The sequence below is a fragment of the Carcharhinus amblyrhynchos genome, unplaced genomic scaffold, assembly GCF_965287045.1.
Source record: "Carcharhinus amblyrhynchos unplaced genomic scaffold, sCarAmb.v2.hapA scaffold_382, whole genome shotgun sequence".
Taxonomy (NCBI): Eukaryota; Metazoa; Chordata; class Chondrichthyes; order Carcharhiniformes; family Carcharhinidae; genus Carcharhinus; species Carcharhinus amblyrhynchos.
Window position 1 is genome coordinate 82,585 of NW_027650122.1, and position 18,216 is coordinate 100,800.

General features: G+C 52.6%; 1 protein-coding gene across 4 annotated transcripts in view; it reads right to left on the minus strand.

Moving 5' to 3' along the window:
* The window catches only part of abr (ABR activator of RhoGEF and GTPase), a 138,725-nt gene that overhangs the window by 82,578 nt on the left and 37,931 nt on the right, over positions 1 to 18,216 (minus strand). For 3 of the 4 annotated variants that reach the window (XM_080183703.1, XM_080183701.1, XM_080183698.1), the window contains 2 exons: positions 14,903 to 15,081; positions 3,462 to 3,566 (listed from right to left, as the gene is read on the minus strand). In XM_080183703.1, coding sequence (XP_080039829.1) covers positions 3,462 to 3,566; positions 14,903 to 15,081 — 284 coding nt within the window. Of the gene's footprint in view, positions 1 to 3,461; positions 3,567 to 5,476; positions 5,637 to 14,902; positions 15,082 to 18,216 lie in introns of those variants that run through there. The other variant, XM_080183700.1, reaches the window with a different exon arrangement.

Below are 18,216 nucleotides of genomic sequence, written 5' to 3' on the forward strand. Positions count from 1 at the left end.
TCTGGAACGAGCTGCCAGAGGCAGTAGTAGAGGGGGTACAATTTTGTCTTTTAAAAAGCGTTTAGACAGTTACATGGGTAAGATGGGTATCGAGGGATATGGGCCAAATGCAGATGATTGGGGCTAGCTTTGTGGTTAAAAAAGGGGCAGCATGGATAAGTTGGGCTGAAGGGCCTGTTTCCGTGCTGAAAACCTCTATGTCACACCCACACACGCAAAACACATACAGACACACATGCACACACATACCCACAGACACATGCATACACACAAACACGCAGACACACACACACAGATACACCCACACACAGACATACCCATCACACACACTCACTCTCTCTAATAATCTTATTGTTATGTTTTTAAACCCCTCTACAAACTGAGCACAGATTTGCTCCTCAATATCCTCTGACTATCTGGGGGTCTATAATAAACACCTAGTAATGTGGCTGTCCCTTTTTTATTCCTAAGCTCAACCCACAAAGTTTCATTTGATGCCCTCTCCAATATATCATCTTTCCTCATTGCAGTAACTGCCTCCTTAACTAATAATGCAATGCCTCCTCCTCTTTTACCCCCTCCTCTGTCTCGCCTGAAGATTCTATACCCCCGGAATGTGGAGTTGCCAATCGTGTCCTTCCTTCAGCCATGTCTCTGTGATGGCGGCTGTATCACACTTCCACACATCAATCATTGCCCTCAACTCATCCGATTTACCTACTACACTCCTGGTGTTAAAATAGAGGCCATCCAGCCTGGCCTTACTCCCGTGTAACTTAATCCAGCTGTACTCCCTCTGACTGGCTTGTTTTGCTGTGTGATTCTGTGCCCTTATTCTGCTAACACTCTGTGTCCCCTCTTCCCCTGTCAAATTAGTTTAAACTCCTTCCAACAGCACTGTCTCTGATAGAAAGAAACAATTTCCCAGATTTTTCACTAGTTTAAACTCCTTCCAACAGCACCAGCAAAACATCCCGCAAGAATGTTCCACAAGAACACTGAGTGAGTGGGGGAGGACCTGGCAGATGGAGTACAATGTTAGCAAGTGTGAGGTTATCCACTTTGGCAGGAATAATAGTAGGAGGGATTATTATTTAAAGGGAGAAAAGCTGCAGCATGCTACGGCGCAGAGGGACCTGGGGGTCCTTGTGCACGAGTCACAAAAACCCAGTCTGCAGGTGCAGCAGGTGATCAAGAAGGCGAATGGGATGTTGGCCTTTATAGCGAGGGGGATTGAATATAAAAGCAGGAAGGTCTTGCTGCAACTGTACAGGGTACTGGTGAGGCCGCAGCTGGAGTACTGTGTGCAGTTTTGGTCGCCGCACTTGCGGAAGGATATATTGGCCTTGGAGGGAGTGCAGAGGAGGTTCACTAGGCTGATACCGGAGATGAGGGGGTTGGACTATGAAGAGAGACTAAATAGACTGGGTCTGTACTTGTTGGAGTTTAGAAGGATGAGGGGGGATCTTATAGAGACGTATAAGATAATGAAAGGGATGGATAGGGTAGAGGTAGAGAGATTCTTCCCACTTAGAAAGGATAGCAGGACTAGAGGGCACAGCCTCAAGATAAGAGGGGGGCAGTTTAGAACGGAGTTGAGGAGGAACTTCTTCACTCAAAGGGTGGTGAATCTCTGGAATTCTCTGCCCGTTGAAGTGGTGGAGGCTACCTCGCTGAATATATTTAAGTCACGGGTAGATAGGTTTCTGATAGACAAGGGAATTAAGGGTTATGGGGAGAAGGCGGGAAAGTGGAACTGATCCACTTCAGATCAGCCATGGTCTTATTGAATGGCGGGGCAGGCTCGAAGGGCTAGATGGCCTACTCCTGCTCCTATTTCTTATGTTAGTCCTGCTCTGTTCAGATGGAGACTATCCTGCTTGTACAGGTTCCATCTTCCTCAAAAAAGGTCTAGGAATCTAAAACCCTCCCTCCTGCACCAACTTGCACTCATTGTACTATTCTCCTATTTCTGTACTTACTAGCACATGGCACTGGGAGTAATCCAGAGATTACAACCTGAGAGGTCCTGCTCCTTAGTCTATTGCCGAACTCCCTGAATTCTTGATGCAAGACCTCATCCCTCTTTCTACCTATGTCATTGGTACCAACATGTACCATGACCTCTGCCATATCACCCTCCCCCTTCAGAATGCCCTGCGGCCGTTCAGTGACATCCCGGACCCTGGCACCAGGGAGGCATTCTGGAGTCACGTTGACAGCCGTAGTAGCATCTATCTGTACCCCGACTATAGAATCTCCTATTACTATTGCCTGTTTTGCTTCCTCCCCTCCTGTACAGTCAGGCTGATTGGCTAATTCTGCACTCCCTGGAAGAACCAGTGCTCTCATCAGCCTCCAAAACGGAATACTGATTTGTCAGTGAGACCCCAGGGGACTCTTGAACTACTTGCCTACATCTCTTGGACTGTCTGGTGGTCACCCATTCCCTTTCTTCCTCAAATCCCTTCAGCTGTGGGGTGACCACCTCCTCAACATGCTATCCACAATGCTGTCAGACTTGCAGATGCCCCACAGTGTCCCCAGCCGCCATTTCAGCTCTGAAACCCAAGTTCCAGGAGCTGCAGTTGGACACACTTCCTGCACACACGCTGGCCCCGGGCATTGGAAATGTGCCCGGCCTCCCACATGGAGCAAGAAGAGCAAACCACAGTTTCCAGTTCTCCTGCCATGGATAAATCTTTACGTTTAAAACTTTAGAAGACTTCAAAAAAGATATCAAATAAGTCCTTACCCCTGCTTAAACAATGAGTTGCAATGTAATATAGTTTGAAAATACCCACTAGGAATTACTCAGTAATGATACACTTATATAGAGACATACACAGATAGGCAGAGACACACAGGTGCACACATAATACAGACATACAAGACACACATACAAACATGCACATGTACAGACATACAATACAAACATGCACATACTACCCAGAGACAAACATGCACAGGTACACATGTAGTCAGACATATAGACAGACACACACAAAGACACACACACACAGATAGATACACACACAGACAGAGACACACACAGACACACAGAGACACACACACACACACACATACACAGAGACACACACATAGAGACACACACAGACAGAGACACACTCACATACACAGAGACACACACACAGACAGAGACACACACACACACACAGAGACACACACACAGACAGAGACACACTCACATACACAGAGACACACACACAGACAGAGACACACACACACACACAGACAGAGACACACACACACACACAGAGACACACACACAGACAGAGACACACTCACATACACAGAGACACACACACACACACAGACAGAGACACACACACATACACAGAGACACACACACAGACAGAGACACACTCACATACACAGAGACACTCACACAGACAGAGACACACTCACACAGACAGAGACATAGAATGTTTGTAATGTACCAGGAGTAGGGCCTCCAGTTGATTTAAGTAGATCTCCTCACTGGCCAGGATACCAGACAGCACCAAGTTCCTCATTTCCAGTGTCTTCTCTGGGTCCCCCTCACTCTGTAAGTCAGACACAACAGCTTGGTATTAATCACATCTTTGGAAAATTCCTGAAATCCAGGAATTTTGGAGAAACCCTCTGTTGGGATTTGGATTGAAATGGTGACCAGTTAAATGCACAGGGTAACAGGCTCAATTCTCAAACTTCACAGCGCTCCCAATGTTATTGTCACTTTTCCCTCCAACAGAAGCCGTCCCAATGCTGGGAAAATGGCAAGCCCCTTGGAATCAACAATCCTTCCCCAGCAAGGATCCCACCGAACTCCCACCACTCCCCAAATATCCCCCGTCTACTCCACATTCAGAAAAATCCACTATCCAGAGATTGTTGAGTGTGAGCCTCTGACTGGAGAGAACTCATTCAGCAATCTAGATCCCCCACTCAAAACACAAACCAGGCCAGACCCAAAAACACAAACCAGGCCAGCCCCAAAAACACAAACCAGGCCAGCCCCAAAAACACATAAGAACATAAGAAACATAAGAAATAGGAGCAGGAGTAGGCCATCTAGCCCTTCGAGCCTGCCCCGCCATTCAATAAGATCATGGCTGATCTGTCGTGGCTCAGTTCCACATTCCCGCCCTCTCCCCATAACCCTTAATCCCCTCTCTTATCAAAAACCCATCAACCCGCGTCTTAAAAATATTTAGCGAGGCAGCTTCCACCACTTTAACGGGCAGAGAATTCCAGAGATTCACCACCCTTTGAGTGAAGAAGTTCCTCCTCAACTCCGTTCTAAACCGCCTCCCCTTTATCTTGAGGCTGTGCCCCCTAGTCCTACTGTCCTTTCTGAGCGGGAAGAGTCTCTCCACCTCTATCCTATCCATCCCATTCATCATCTTATACGTCTCAATGAGATCTCCCCTCATTCTTCTAAACTCTAACGAGTACAAGCCTAGTTTATTCAGCCTCTCCTCATAGCTCAATCCCCTCAACTCCGGTATCAGCCTAGTAAACCTCCTCTGCACTCCCTCCAAGGCCAAAATATCCTTGCGCAAATCAGGCCAGCCCGCAAAACACAAACCAGGCCAGCCCCTCAAAACACAAACCAGGCCAGCCCCTCAAAACACAAACCAGGCCAGCCCCTCAAAACACAAACCAGGCCAGCCCCTCAAAACACAAACCAGGCCAGCCCCTCAAAACACAAACCAGGCCAGCCCGCAAAACACAAACCAGGCCAGCCCCTCAAAACACAAACCAGGCCAGCCCCTCAAAACACAAACCAGGCCAGCCCCTCAAAACACAAACCAGGCCAGCCCCTCAAAACACAAACCAGGCCAGCCCCCAAAACACAAACCAGGCCAGCCCCTCAAAACACAAACCAGGCCAGCCCGCAAAACACAAACCAGGCCAGCCCGCAAAACACAAACCAGGCCAGCCCGCAAAACACAAACCAGGCCAGCCCCTCAAAACACAAACCAGGCCAGCCCGCAAAACACAAACCAGGCCAGCCCGCAAAACACAAACCAGGCCAGCCCCTCAAAACACAAACCAGGCCAGCCCGCAAAACACAAACCAGGCCAGCCCCTCAAAACACAAACCAGGCCAGCCCGCAAAACACAAACCAGGCCAGCCCCTCAAAACACAAACCAGGCCAGCCCGCAAAACACAAACCAGGCCAGCCCGCAAAACACAAACCAGGCCAGCCCGCAAAACACAAACCAGGCCAGCCCCTCAAAACACAAACCAGGCCAGCCCGCAAAACACAAACCAGGCCAGCCCGCAAAACACAAACCAGGCCAGCCCCTCAAAACACAAACCAGGCCAGCCCGCAAAACACAAACCAGGCCAGCCCGCAAAACACAAACCAGGCCAGCCCGCAAAACACAAACCAGGCCAGCCCGCAAAACACAAAGACTGTCACAGGCGCAAACCTCCGACCACTCCCAGGAACACAATGATCCCTCACCTTTCCCAAGTTGAGACTGGGATGTCCAGAGCCTGAAATCTCAGCTCTGTCCCATTCCATACAGGCATCTTCATCCTGGAGGACTTTGTCCAGGAGACCAATCACCTCCTCTTCATCTTCCATCGTCTGAATGATGTGTACAGCTGGGTGGGGGTGATCTCAGTCCGGGGTGGGGGTGATCTCAGTCCGGGGTGGGGGTGATCTCAGTCCGGGGTGGGGGTGATCTCAGTCCGGGGTGGGGGTGATCTCAGTCCGGGGTGGGGGTGATCTCAGTCCGGGGTGGGGGTGATCTCAGTCCGGGGTGGGGGTGATCTCAGTCCGGGGCGGGGGTGATCTCAGTGTCAGTGTTCAGTGTGGATCACCCAATCCAGAGGGAGCAGCCAGTCCCTCCGCAAGCTCGTCACGTGCAGCATTTCAGCATCTCCCCGGCCTGGCCCCAGTGCTGGCTCTGGCCCCCGATCGCCCCCCTCGCTGCCCCCGACCGCCCCCCTCCCTGCCCCCGACCGCCCCCCTCGCTGCCCCCGACCGCCCCCCTCGCTGCCCCCGACCGCCCCCCTCGCTGCCCCCGACCGCCCCCCTCGCTGCCCCCGACCGCCCCCCTCGCTGCCCCCGACCGCCCCCCTCGCTGCCCCCGACCGCCCCCCTCCCCTGCCCCTCACCGCCCCCCTCGCTGCCCCCGACCGCCCCCCTCACCGCCCCCCTCGCTGCCCCCGACCGCCCCCCTCACCGCCCCCCTCGCTGCCCCTCACCGCCCCCCTCGCTGCCCCTGACCGCCCCCCTCGCTGCCCCCCTCGCTGCCCCTCACCGCCCCCTCGCTGCCCCCGACCGCCCCCCTCACCGCCCCCCTCGCTGCCCCTCACCGCCCCCCTCGCTGCCCCCGACCGCCCCCCTCGCTGCCCCCCTCGCTGCCCCCGACCGCCCCCCTCGCTGCCCCCGACCGCCCCCCTCCCCTGCCCCTCACCGCCCCCCTCGCTGCCCCCGACCGCCCCCCTCACCGCCCCCCTCGCTGCCCCTGACCGCCCCCCCTCGCTGCCCCTGACCGCCCCCCCTCGCTGCCCCCGACCGCCCCCCTCGCTGCCCCCGACCGCCCCCCCTCGCTGCCCCCGACCGCCCCCCTCCCCTGCCCCTCACCGCCCCCCTCGCTGCCCCCGACCGCCCCCCTCGCTGCCCCTGACCGCCCCCCCTCGCCGCCCCCCTCACCGCCCCCCTCGCTGCCCCCGACCGCCCCCCTCACCGCCCCCCTCGCTGCCCCTGACCGCCCCCCTATTACTGAGCTGGGGCCATTCCAGCCGCTGCCACTCCCCTGCAGCACCTTATCTCCAAAACTAGTTAATAATTGTTAATACGATGGGAAAAGCTGGCAGCTTTCTAAACCTGCCGGCTCACAACACTTCCTCATTTCAACTCTTCCTGGTTTTTTGCTGCGTTTTGAACCCTGCGAGGAATTGCCTCACTGACCAATGGCAAACAGAAATTTCCCCAAAGCCCAGCAGTGATGCCAGTCACTCAGTATCAGACCACTGGTCATCAGTGGGAAATCCCTCGGCAGCCCCCCCGCCCCTCTCCGGTCTCAGAGCTGAACCTGCCAGTAACACTGAGTGACCAGTGGCTGCTTCAAGCAGCACGATGACTCCTGTCTGATCTTCCGTCTCTGAGGAAGCTTCAAACACGCCCCCTCTAACACCTCAGTTAAATATAAATGTGGCTCGCAGTGTGCACCAATCAGAGTCTCTAGCTGCACATGGCTCACAATCCTAATGCTGCCTCACTTTCCTGCTGCTCAAAGCAGATAAGGTACAAACTAAACAAAGGGCTGGAATCAGCCGCTCAACCCACTGCGTTCACCCTTAACCCTATGGGCACAGGAGACAAAGCTCCGCACAGCGCTTACCAATCTACACAGCTCAAAACTCCCAGGCCCAAACTCAAACTAAACCAGGGAAACCACAATGAATCAGGCCAGAGGCTGGAAGCTGAAAATTAGCCAAATGCTTTGCAACAGGAAGCAACATAACCGATACACCCTGAACAAAATAGTTCAAAAAACACTGTCCACCTTCACACATAACACTGCAGCCTCAGGACAGTGTAGAGGGAGCTTTACTCTGTATCTAACCCCGTGCTGTACCTGTCCTGGGAGTGTTTGATGGGGGACAGTGTAGAGGGAGCTTTACTCTGTATCTAACCCCGTGCTGTACCTGTCCTGGGAGTGTTTGATGGGGACAGTGTAGAGAGAGCTTTACTCTGTATCTAACCCCGTGCTGTACCTGTCCTGGGAGTGTTTGATGGGGGGACAGTGTAGAGGGAGCTTTACTCTGTATCTAACCCTGTGCTGTACCTGTCCTGGGAGTGTTTGATGGGGGGACAGTGTAGAGGGAGCTTTACTCTGTATCTAACCCTGTGCTGTACCTGTCCTGGGAGTGTTTAATGGGGGACAGTGTAGAGGGAGCTTTACTCTGTATCTAACCCCGTGCTGTACCTATCCTGGGAGTGTTTGATGGGGACAGTGTAGAGGGAGCTTTACTCTGTATCTAACCCCGTGCTGTACCTGTCCTGGGAGTGTTTGATGGGGACAGTGTAGAGAGAACTTTACTCTGTATCTAACCCTGTGCTGTACCTGTCCTGGGAGTGTTTGATGGGGGGACAGTGTAGAGGGAGCTTTACTCTGTATCTAACCCTGTGCTGTACCTGTCCTGGGAGTGTTTGATGGGGGGACAGTGCAGAGGGAGCTTTACTCTGTATCTAACCCCGTGCTGTACCTGTCCTGGGAGTGTTTGATGGGGGACAGTGTAGAGGGAGCTTTACTCTGTATCTAACCCCGTGCTGTACCTGTCCTGGGAGTGTTTGATGGGGGGACAGTGCAGAGGGAGCTTTACTCTGTATCTAACCCCGTGCTGTCCCTGTCCTGGGAGTGTTTGATGGGGGGACAGTGTAGAGGGAGCTTTACTCTGTATCTAACCCCGTGCTGTACCTGTCCTGGGAGTGTTTGATGGGGGGGACAGTGTAGAGGGAGCTTTACTCTGTATCTAACCCCGTGCTGTACCTGTCCTGGGAGTGTTTGATGGGAGACAGTGTAGAGGGAGGTTTACTCTGTATCTAACCCCGTGCTGTACCTGTCCTGGGAGTGTTTGATGGGGGACAGTGTAGAGGGAGCTTTACTCTGTATCTAACCTCATGCTGTACCTGTCCTGGGAGTGTTTGAGGGGGGACAGTGTAGAGGGAGCTTTACTCTGTATCTAACCCCATGCTGTACCTGTCCTGGGAGTGTTTGATGGGGGACAGTGTAGAGGGAGCTTTACTCTGTATCTAACCCCGTGCTGTGCCTGTCCTGGGAGTGTTTGATGGGGGGACAGTGTAGAGGGAGCTTTACTCTGTATCTAACCCCGTGCTGTACCTGTCCTGGCAGTGTTTGATGGGGGGACAGTGTAGAGGGAGCTTTACTCTGTATCTAACCCCGTTATGTACCTGTCCTGGCAGTGTTTGATGGGGGGACAGTGCAGAGGGAGCTTTACTCTGTATCTAACCCCGTGCTGTACCTGTCCTGGCAGTGTTTGATGGGGGGACAGTGTAGAGGGAGCTTTACTCTGTATCTAACCCCGTGCTGTACCTGTCCTGGCAGTGTTTGATGGGGGGACAGTGTAGAGGGAGCTTTACTCTGTATCTAACCCCGTGCTGTACCTGTCCTGGGAGTGTTTAATGTGGGACAGTGGAGAGGGAGCTTTACTCTGTATCTAACCCCGTGCTGTACCTGTCCTGGGAGTGTTTGATGGGGACAGTGTAGAGAGAGCTTTACTCTGTATCTAACCCTGTGCTGTACCTATCCTGGGAGTGTTTGATGGGGACAGTGTAGAGGGTGCTTTACTCTGTATCTAACCCCGTGCTGTACCTGTCCTGGGAGTGTTTGATGGGGGGACAGTGTAGAGGGAGCTTTACTCTGTATCTAACCCCGTGCTGTACCTGTCCTGGGAGTGTTTGATGGGGGGACAGTGTAGAGGGAGCTTTACTCTGTATCTAACCCCGTGCTGTACCTGTCCTGGGAGTGTTTGATGGGGGGACAGTGCAGAGGGAGCTTTACTCTGTATCTAACCCCGTGCTATACCTGTCCTGGGAGTGTTTGATGGGGGACAGTGTAGAGGGAGCTTTACTCTGTATCTAACCCCGTGCTGTACCTGTCCGGGGAGTGTTTGATGGGGGGACAGTGCAGAGGGAGCTTTACTCTGTATCTAACCCCGTGCTGTACCTGTCCTGGGAGTGTTTGATGGGGGACAGTGTAGAGGGAGCTTTACTCTGTATCTAACCCCGTGCTGTACCTGTCCTGGGAGTGTTTGATGGGGGGACAGTGCAGAGGGAGCTTTACTCTGTATCTAACCTCATGCTGTACCTGTCCTGGGAGTGTTTGAGGGGGGACAGTGTAGAGGGAGCTTTACTCTGTATCTAACCCCGTGCTGTACCTGTCCTGGGAGTCCGTGCTGTACCTGTCCTGGGAGTGTTTAATGTGGGACAGTGGAGAGGGAGCTTTACTCTGTATCTAACCCCGTGCTGTACCTGTCCTGGGAGTGTTTGATGGGGACAGTGTAGAGAGAGCTTTACTCTGTATCTAACCCTGTGCTGTACCTATCCTGGGAGTGTTTCATGGGGACAGTGTAGAGGGTGCTTTACTCTGTATCTAACCCCGTGCTGTACCTGTCCTGGGAGTGTTTGATGGGGGGACAGTGTAGAGGGAGCTTTACTCTGTATCTAACCCCGTGCTGTACCTGTCCTGGGAGTGTTTGATGGGGGGACAGTGTAGAGGGAGCTTTACTCTGTATCTAACCCCGTGCTGTACCTGTCCTGGGAGTGTTTGATGGGGGGACAGTGCAGAGGGAGCTTTACTCTGTATCTAACCCCGTGCTATACCTGTCCTGGGAGTGTTTGATGGGGGACAGTGTAGAGGGAGCTTTACTCTGTATCTAACCCCGTGCTGTACCTGTCCGGGGAGTGTTTGATGGGGGGACAGTGCAGAGGGAGCTTTACTCTGTATCTAACCCCGTGCTGTACCTGTCCTGGGAGTGTTTGATGGGGGACAGTGTAGAGGGAGCTTTACTCTGTATCTAACCCCGTGCTGTACCTGTCCTGGGAGTGTTTGATGGGGGGACAGTGCAGAGGGAGCTTTACTCTGTATCTAACCTCATGCTGTACCTGTCCTGGGAGTGTTTGAGGGGGGACAGTGTAGAGGGAGCTTTACTCTGTATCTAACCCCGTGCTGTACCTGTCCTGGGAGTGTTTGATGGGGGGACAGTGTAGAGGGAGCTTTACTCTGTATCTAACCCCGTGCTGTACCTGTCCTGGGAGTGTTTGATGGGGGACAGTGTAGAGGGAGCTTTACTCTGTATCTAACCCCGTGCTGTACCTGTCCTGGGAGTGTTTGATGGGGGGACAGTGTAGAGGGAGCTTTACTCTGTATCTAACCCCGTGCTGTACCTGTCCTGGGAGTGTTTGATGGGGACAGTGTAGAGGGAGCTTTACTCTGTATCTAACCCCGTGCTGTACCTGTCCTGGGAGTGTTTGATGGGGACAGTGTAGAGGGAGCTTTACTCTGTATCTAACCCCGTGCTGTACCTGTCCTGGGAGTGTTTGATGGGGGACACTGTAGAGAGAGCTTTACTCTGTATCTAACCCTGTGCTGTACCTGTCCTGGGAGTGTTTGATGTGGGACAGTGGAGAGGGAGCTTTACTCTGTATCTAACCCTGTGCTGTACCTGTCCTGGGAGTGTTTGATGGGGACAGTGTAGAGGGAGCTTTACTCTGTATCTAATCCCGTGCTGTACCTGTCCTGGGAGTGTTTGATGGGGACAGTGTAGAGGGAGCTTTACTCTGTATCTAACCCTGTGCTGTACCTGTCCTGGGAGTGTTTGATGGGGACAGTGTAGAGGGAGCTTTACTCTGTATCTAACCCCGTGCTGTACCTGTCCTGGGAGTGTTTGATGGGGACAGTGTAGAGGGAGCTTTACTCTGTATCTAACCCCATGCTGTACCTGTCCTGGGAGTGTTTGATGGGACTCCCATTTGGAACATGAGTTCTTTCCTGTCTCACTGTTCAGTTGATCTATCCTATCCCAGCCTCAGGCCTCCATTCTCTCATGTCACCTCACTCTGTAATCAAATTCTGAGGTTACAGTTGAGGAAGATATCAGTGCTTTGGAGAATGTGCTGTACAAAGAAACTAACAGCACAGGAACAGGCCCTTCAGCCCTCCAAGCCTGCACTGATCATGCTGCCCGATTGAACTAAAACCCCCTACCCTTCCGGGGAACATATCCCTCTATTCCCATCCTATTCATGTACTTGTCCAAATGCCCCTTAAAACTCACTGTCGCGTCTGCTTCCACCACTTCCTCAGTAGAGTTTGATGAGAATGATATTGGGATGGCAAAGTTCAGTTATTTGGAGGGAAAGGTGATGTGGAGTGAGCTCACTCTGTGGAAAACTGAGAACAATGAGGGGTGATAATCCCAGAAATGAATCCAAGATAATTGGTAAAGAAGCAGAGGTGGTGTGACGGAAACTATCCTCTGGAATGTGAGTTTCTCCTCTGTGAGAGGGGCAGCTGGAACGGACCATGGAAGCAGCTTCAGGAGGAACTTTCAAAAGGATATTCAAACAATATTTGAGTAAAAACCTTTGCAGGGCCGTGAACAGGAAGTCAATCAAAGGCTCCAGCACACACGACATGGTGAATGGCTAGACGGTGACATCACTCAGTCAGTGATTCAGTGAGGTAACTCTAGGGGGCAGTGCAGGCTGGCATAGTCATCATGTGGAGATGTCGGTGTTGGACTGGGGTAAACACACTCAGAAGTCTGACAACACCAGGTGAAAGTCCAAAAAATTTATTTGATAGTAAACTCACAAGCTTTCGAGGTTTACCTCTTTGTCAGGTGAACGAAGAGTTCTGGACTCTTCATTCATCTGTAATAGCACAGGGCTGGGAATCCCAGACTGACACAGTCTCATTCCCCAGCCAGAGTCAACAAGGCAGCCTGTTCGACAGGGTTACACCCCAACAGAGGCAGAAAGGGAGGAGGCACAACAGGTTGGGCCAAACAGTTACTAGTGCCAACACAACCAGCACAGGACACAACAAATACACACACAGCATATATGAGAGACACAAATATCACCAGTACTGTACCCCAGTGTTATACAGGGACAGACCCGTCCCCACCAGTACTGTACCCCAGTGTTATACAGTAACAGGCCCATCCCCACCAGTACTGTACCCCAGTGTTATACAGTGACAGACCCGTCCCCACCAGTACTGTACCCCAGTGTTATACAGGGACAGACCCATCCCCACCAGTACTGTACCCCAGTGTTATACAGGGACAGACCCATCCCCACCAGTACTGTACCCCAGTGTTATACAGCGACAGACCCGTCCCCACCAGTACTGTACCCCAGTGTTATACAGCGACAGACCCGTCCCCACCAGTACTGTACCCCAGTGTTATACAGCGACAGACCCGTCCCCACCAGTACTGTACCCCAGTGTTATACAGGGACAGACCCGTCCCCACCAGTACTGTACCCCAGTGTTATACAGTGACAGACCCGTCCCCACCAGTACTGTACCCCAGTGTTATACAGCGACAGACCCGTCCCCACCAGTACTGTACCCCAGTGTTATACAGCGACAGACCCGTCCCCACCAGTACTGTACCCCAGTGTTATACAGTGACAGACCCGTCCCCACCAGTACTGTACCCCAGTGTTATACAGTGACAGACCCGTCCCCACCAGTACTGTACCCCAGTGTTATACAGAGACAGACCCGTCCCCACCAGTACTGTACCCCAGTGTTATACAGTGACAGACCCATCCCCACCAGTACTGTACCCCAGTGTTATACAGTGACAGACCCGTCCCCACCAGTACTGTACCCCAGTGTTATACAGAGACAGACCTGTCCCCACCAGTACTGTACCCCAGTGTTATACAGAGACAGACCCGTCCCCACCAGTACTGTACCCCAGTGTTATACAGAGACAGACCCGTCCCCACCAGTACTGTACCCCAGTGTTATACAGTGACAGACCCGTCCCCACCAGTACTGTACCCCAGTGTTATACAGTGACAGACCCGTCCCCACCAGTACTGTACCCCAGTGTTATACAGCGACAGACCCGTCCCCACCAGTACTGTACCCCAGTGTTATACAGTGACAGACCCGTCCCCACCAGTACTGTACCCCAGTGTTATACAGTGACAGACCCGTCCCCACCAGTACTGTACCCCAGTGTTATACAGTGACAGACCCATCCCCACCAGTACTGTACCCCAGTGTTATACAGCGACAGACCCATCCCCACCAGTACTGTACCCCAGTGTTATACAGGGACAGACCCGTCCCCACCAGTACTGTACCCCAGTGTTATACAGCGACAGACCCGTCCCCACCAGTACTGTACCCCAGTGTTATACAGGGACAGACCCGTCCCCACCAGTACTGTACCCCAGTGTTATACAGCGACAGACCCGTCCCCACCAGTACTGTACCCCAGTGTTATACAGCGACAGACCCATCCCCACCAGTACTGTACCCCAGTGTTATACAGCGACATACCCGTCCCCACCAGTACTGTACCCCAGTGTTATACAATGACAGACTCATCCCACCAGTACTGTACCCCAGTGTTATACAGTGACAGACCCGTCCCCACCAGTACTGTACCCCAGTGTTAAATAGTGACAGACCCGTCCCCACCAGTACTGTACCCCAGTGTTATACAGGGACAGACCCATCCCCACCAGTACTGTACCCCAGTGTTATACAGTGACAGACCCATCCCCACCAGTACTGTACCCCAGTGTTATACAGGGACAGACCCATCCCCACCAGTACTGTACCCCAGTGTTATACAGCGACATACCCGTCCCCACCAGTACTGTACCCCAGTGTTATACAATGACAGACTCATCCCACCAGTACTGTACCCCAGTGTTATACAGTGACAGACCCGTCCCCACCAGTACAGTACCCCAGTGTTAAATAGTGACAGACCCGTCCCCACCAGTACTGTACCCCAGTGTTATACAGGGACAGACCCATCCCCACCAGTACTGTACCCCAGTGTTATACAGTGACAGACCCATCCCCACCAGTACTGTACCCCAGTGTTATACAGGGACAGACCCATCCCCACCAGTACTGTACCCCAGTGTTATACAGCGACAGACCTGTCCCCACCAGTACTGTACCCCAGTGTTATACAGCGACAGACCCATCCCCACCAGTACTGTACCCCAGTGTTATACAGCGACAGACCCGTCCCCACCAGTACTGTACCCCAGTGTTATACAGCGACAGACCCATCCCCACCAGTACTGTACCCCAGTGTTATACAGCGACAGACCCATCCCCACTAGTACTGTACCCCAGTGACGTACCATAGCTGCCGTGGTGTCAGACGTTGAGGAAAGTGTGTCATGTGTTTCCGGTGCTCTGGCACTGAGTTGCGGGGACATGGTGGGAGATTCATCAATAAATGGCATCGCTTCTGAGGCTTCTTCTGCCGCTTTCGGTTCTTCCGCAGTGACGCCATCAAAACCCTCGGTATAATTGAAATCTGCCCAATGAGAGGGAGAGAGAGATTGTTGGTGAAAACCGCGGGGCAACAAGGGTCACAACAGCCAGTGAGTGTCAGATTCACACTGGCACCCTCCGCATCAGGCCCGCTCCCCTCTGCCAGCCTGTGTTCCCTTCCAGAACCCAGACCACAGAGCACATCCCACCCTGATTAAACCACCCTCTGAGCCCTCTCTCACATTCCCCCTCTCCTGCCAAACTCAAGCTGCAGAACCCACTAACTGGGGCCTTTGTGAAACATTTGATGTTCTGAAGGTTTCCTCACACAAGCTCAATGAGATCATTTGGCACTGGGAGGCTGGCAAAGGAGTGATGGATGCTGGGGAGGAAGCGAGGGATGGACGCCGGGGAGGGAGCGAGAGATGGACGCCGGGGAGGGAGCGAGGGATGGACGCCGGGGAGGGAGCGAGGGATGGATGCCGGGGAGGGAGCGAGGGATGGACGCCGGGGAGGGAGCGAGGGATGGACGCCGGGGAGGGAGCGAGGGATGGACGCCGGGGAGGGGGCGAGGGATGGATGCCGGGGAGGGAGCGAGGGATGGACGCTGTCTTCTTCCTCACTTCCATCATCAATTTGGCATGAGGCAACTCAAAGCTACTTCTCTCTATTCCATTTGGCCAAACCTCCTCTGATTCTCCTCTTACTCTCCTTCTGAACTCCATCTTTCTGTTGTTTTTCTCTAATCTCCTCTCCAAGCACATCTTGTCCATCAGATCCACTCCAATTCCCTCAACTCTATTCCCACATTTTAAGACAAGGATAGATAAATGTTTGAACAGTGAAGGAATTAAGGGTTATGGTGAGCAAGTAAGTGGAGCTGAATCCATGAAAAGATCAGCCATGATCTTATTGAATGGTGGGTCAGGCTCGAGGGGCCAGATGGCCGACTCCTGCTCCTGGTTCTGATGTTCTTAAACCACTGAGTTGCCAATTGCTCCTCCAGCTTCCCACCTTACCCGTTCTGGTTCATATTTCTCTCTCTTCAGGTGTTGTCTGTCTCTCCTTTAAACCTATCGTCATCATCCCCTCCTCAAAAACCAACCATCCTCGCTAACTACCAGTCCCTCTTCAATCTCCCTCTCCTTCCCAAGCTCCCTGAACGTGTTGTTATCTCCAAACCTACCCCCACCTTTCCTCAAACTCCATGTTTAATCCCTGCAGTCGGTTTTCTGCCTCAGGCCTGTGTGAATGTGACAACGGGAAACTCTCTCTCCCACATGGCTCCCATCTGCTTTCATTTATATCCAATCAGAATCAGAGACTCATTCGTAATGACTGCCCTTGCTACTCCCACACTGTGACCCCTCATATCCCTCGCTGTCAATCCCAGGATGAGCTCCCAGTCACATATTCACACTATGATCAGCTATATCCAGCTTTGTTACACTGCTGTATCTCAGCTCCAGCTGCCACTCAAATAAGAACATAAACATAAGAAATAGGAGCAGGAGTAGGCCATCTAGCCCTTCGAGCCTGCCCCGCCATTCAATAAGATCATGGCTGATCTGTCGCTGCTCAGTTCCACTTTCCCGCCCTCTCCCCATAACCCTTAATCCCCTCTCTTATCAAGAACCCATCAACCCGCGTCTTAAAAATATTTAGCGAGGCAGCCTCCACCACTTCAACGGGCAGAGAATTCCAGAGATTCACCACCCTTTGAGTGAAGAAGTTCCTCCTCAACTCCGTTCTAAACCACCTCCCCTTTATCTTGAGGCTGTGCCCCCTAGTCCTACTGTCTTTTTTGAGCGGGAAGAGTCTCTCCACCTCTATCCTATCCATCCCATTCATCATCTTATACGTCTCAATGAGATCTCCCCTCATTCTTCTAAACTCTAACGAGTACAAGCCTAGTTTATTCAGCCTCTCCTCATAGCTCAATCCCCTCAACTCCGGTATCAGCCTAGTAAACCTCCTCTGCACTCCCTCCAGGGCCAAAATATCCTTGCGCAGGTGCGGCGCCCAAAACTGCACACAGTACTCCAGCTGCGGCCTCACCAATGCCCTATACAGCTGCAGCAAGACCTCCCTACTTTTATATTCAATCCCCCTCGCTATGAAGGCCAGCATCCCATTCGCCTTCCTGACCACCTGCTGCACCTGCAAGCTGGGTTTTTGCGACTCATGCACAAGGACCCCGAGGTCCCTCTGCACCGTCGCCTGCTGCAGTTTTTCGCCACCTAAGTAATAGTCCTTCCTACCATTCTTCCTACCAAAGTGGACCACCTCACACTTGCCAACATTAAATTCCATTTGCCATTTCCTGGCCCATTCGCCCAGCCTATCTAGATCCTTCTGCAGACTCTCCACACCCTCCGCACAATTTGCCTTTCCCCCAATCTTGGTGTCATCAGCAAATTTCGACACCCTACACTCGGTTCCCTCCTCCAGATCATCTATATAAATGGTAAATAGCTGAGGCCCCAGCACCGACCCCTGGGGCACTCCACTAGTCACCAACCGCCAATCCGAATAGCACCCATTGACCCCCACTCTCTGCCTCCTATTTGACAACCAATCCTCTATCCACGCTAACACCCTACCCCCAACTCCATGTCCCCTGACCTTCTGCAATAACCTCTTGTGAGGTACCTTGTCAAACGCCTTCTGAAAATCCAGAAAGACCACATCCACCGGCTCTCCTCTATCCACTGCCCTAGACACATCCTCATAGAACTCCAGTAAATTTGTCAGACGCGACTTCCCTTTAATGAAACCGTGTTGCGTCCGCCCTATCAAGCAATTCCCTTCAAGATGCCTCGCAATTTCCTCCTTAATGACAGATTCTAACATTTTACCTACCACAGACGTTAAACTAACCGGCCTATAATTCCCCGCCTTTTGCCTGGCACCCTTCTTGAACAACGGCGTAACATTAGCCGTTTTCCAATCTTCCGGCACTTCCCCGGAATCCAGCGACGTCTGGAAAATAACCACCAAGGCATCCACTATAACCTCCGCCATTTCTTTCAGAACCCTCGGATGCATTCCATCCGGTCCTGGGGACTTGTCCACAATCAGCCCCTCCAGTCTGTCGAGCACCACCTCTCTAGTAACAGTAATGTCATTAAGACCCTCCAGTCCTACCACCTTTCCATCGCTAACACCCGGCAAATTA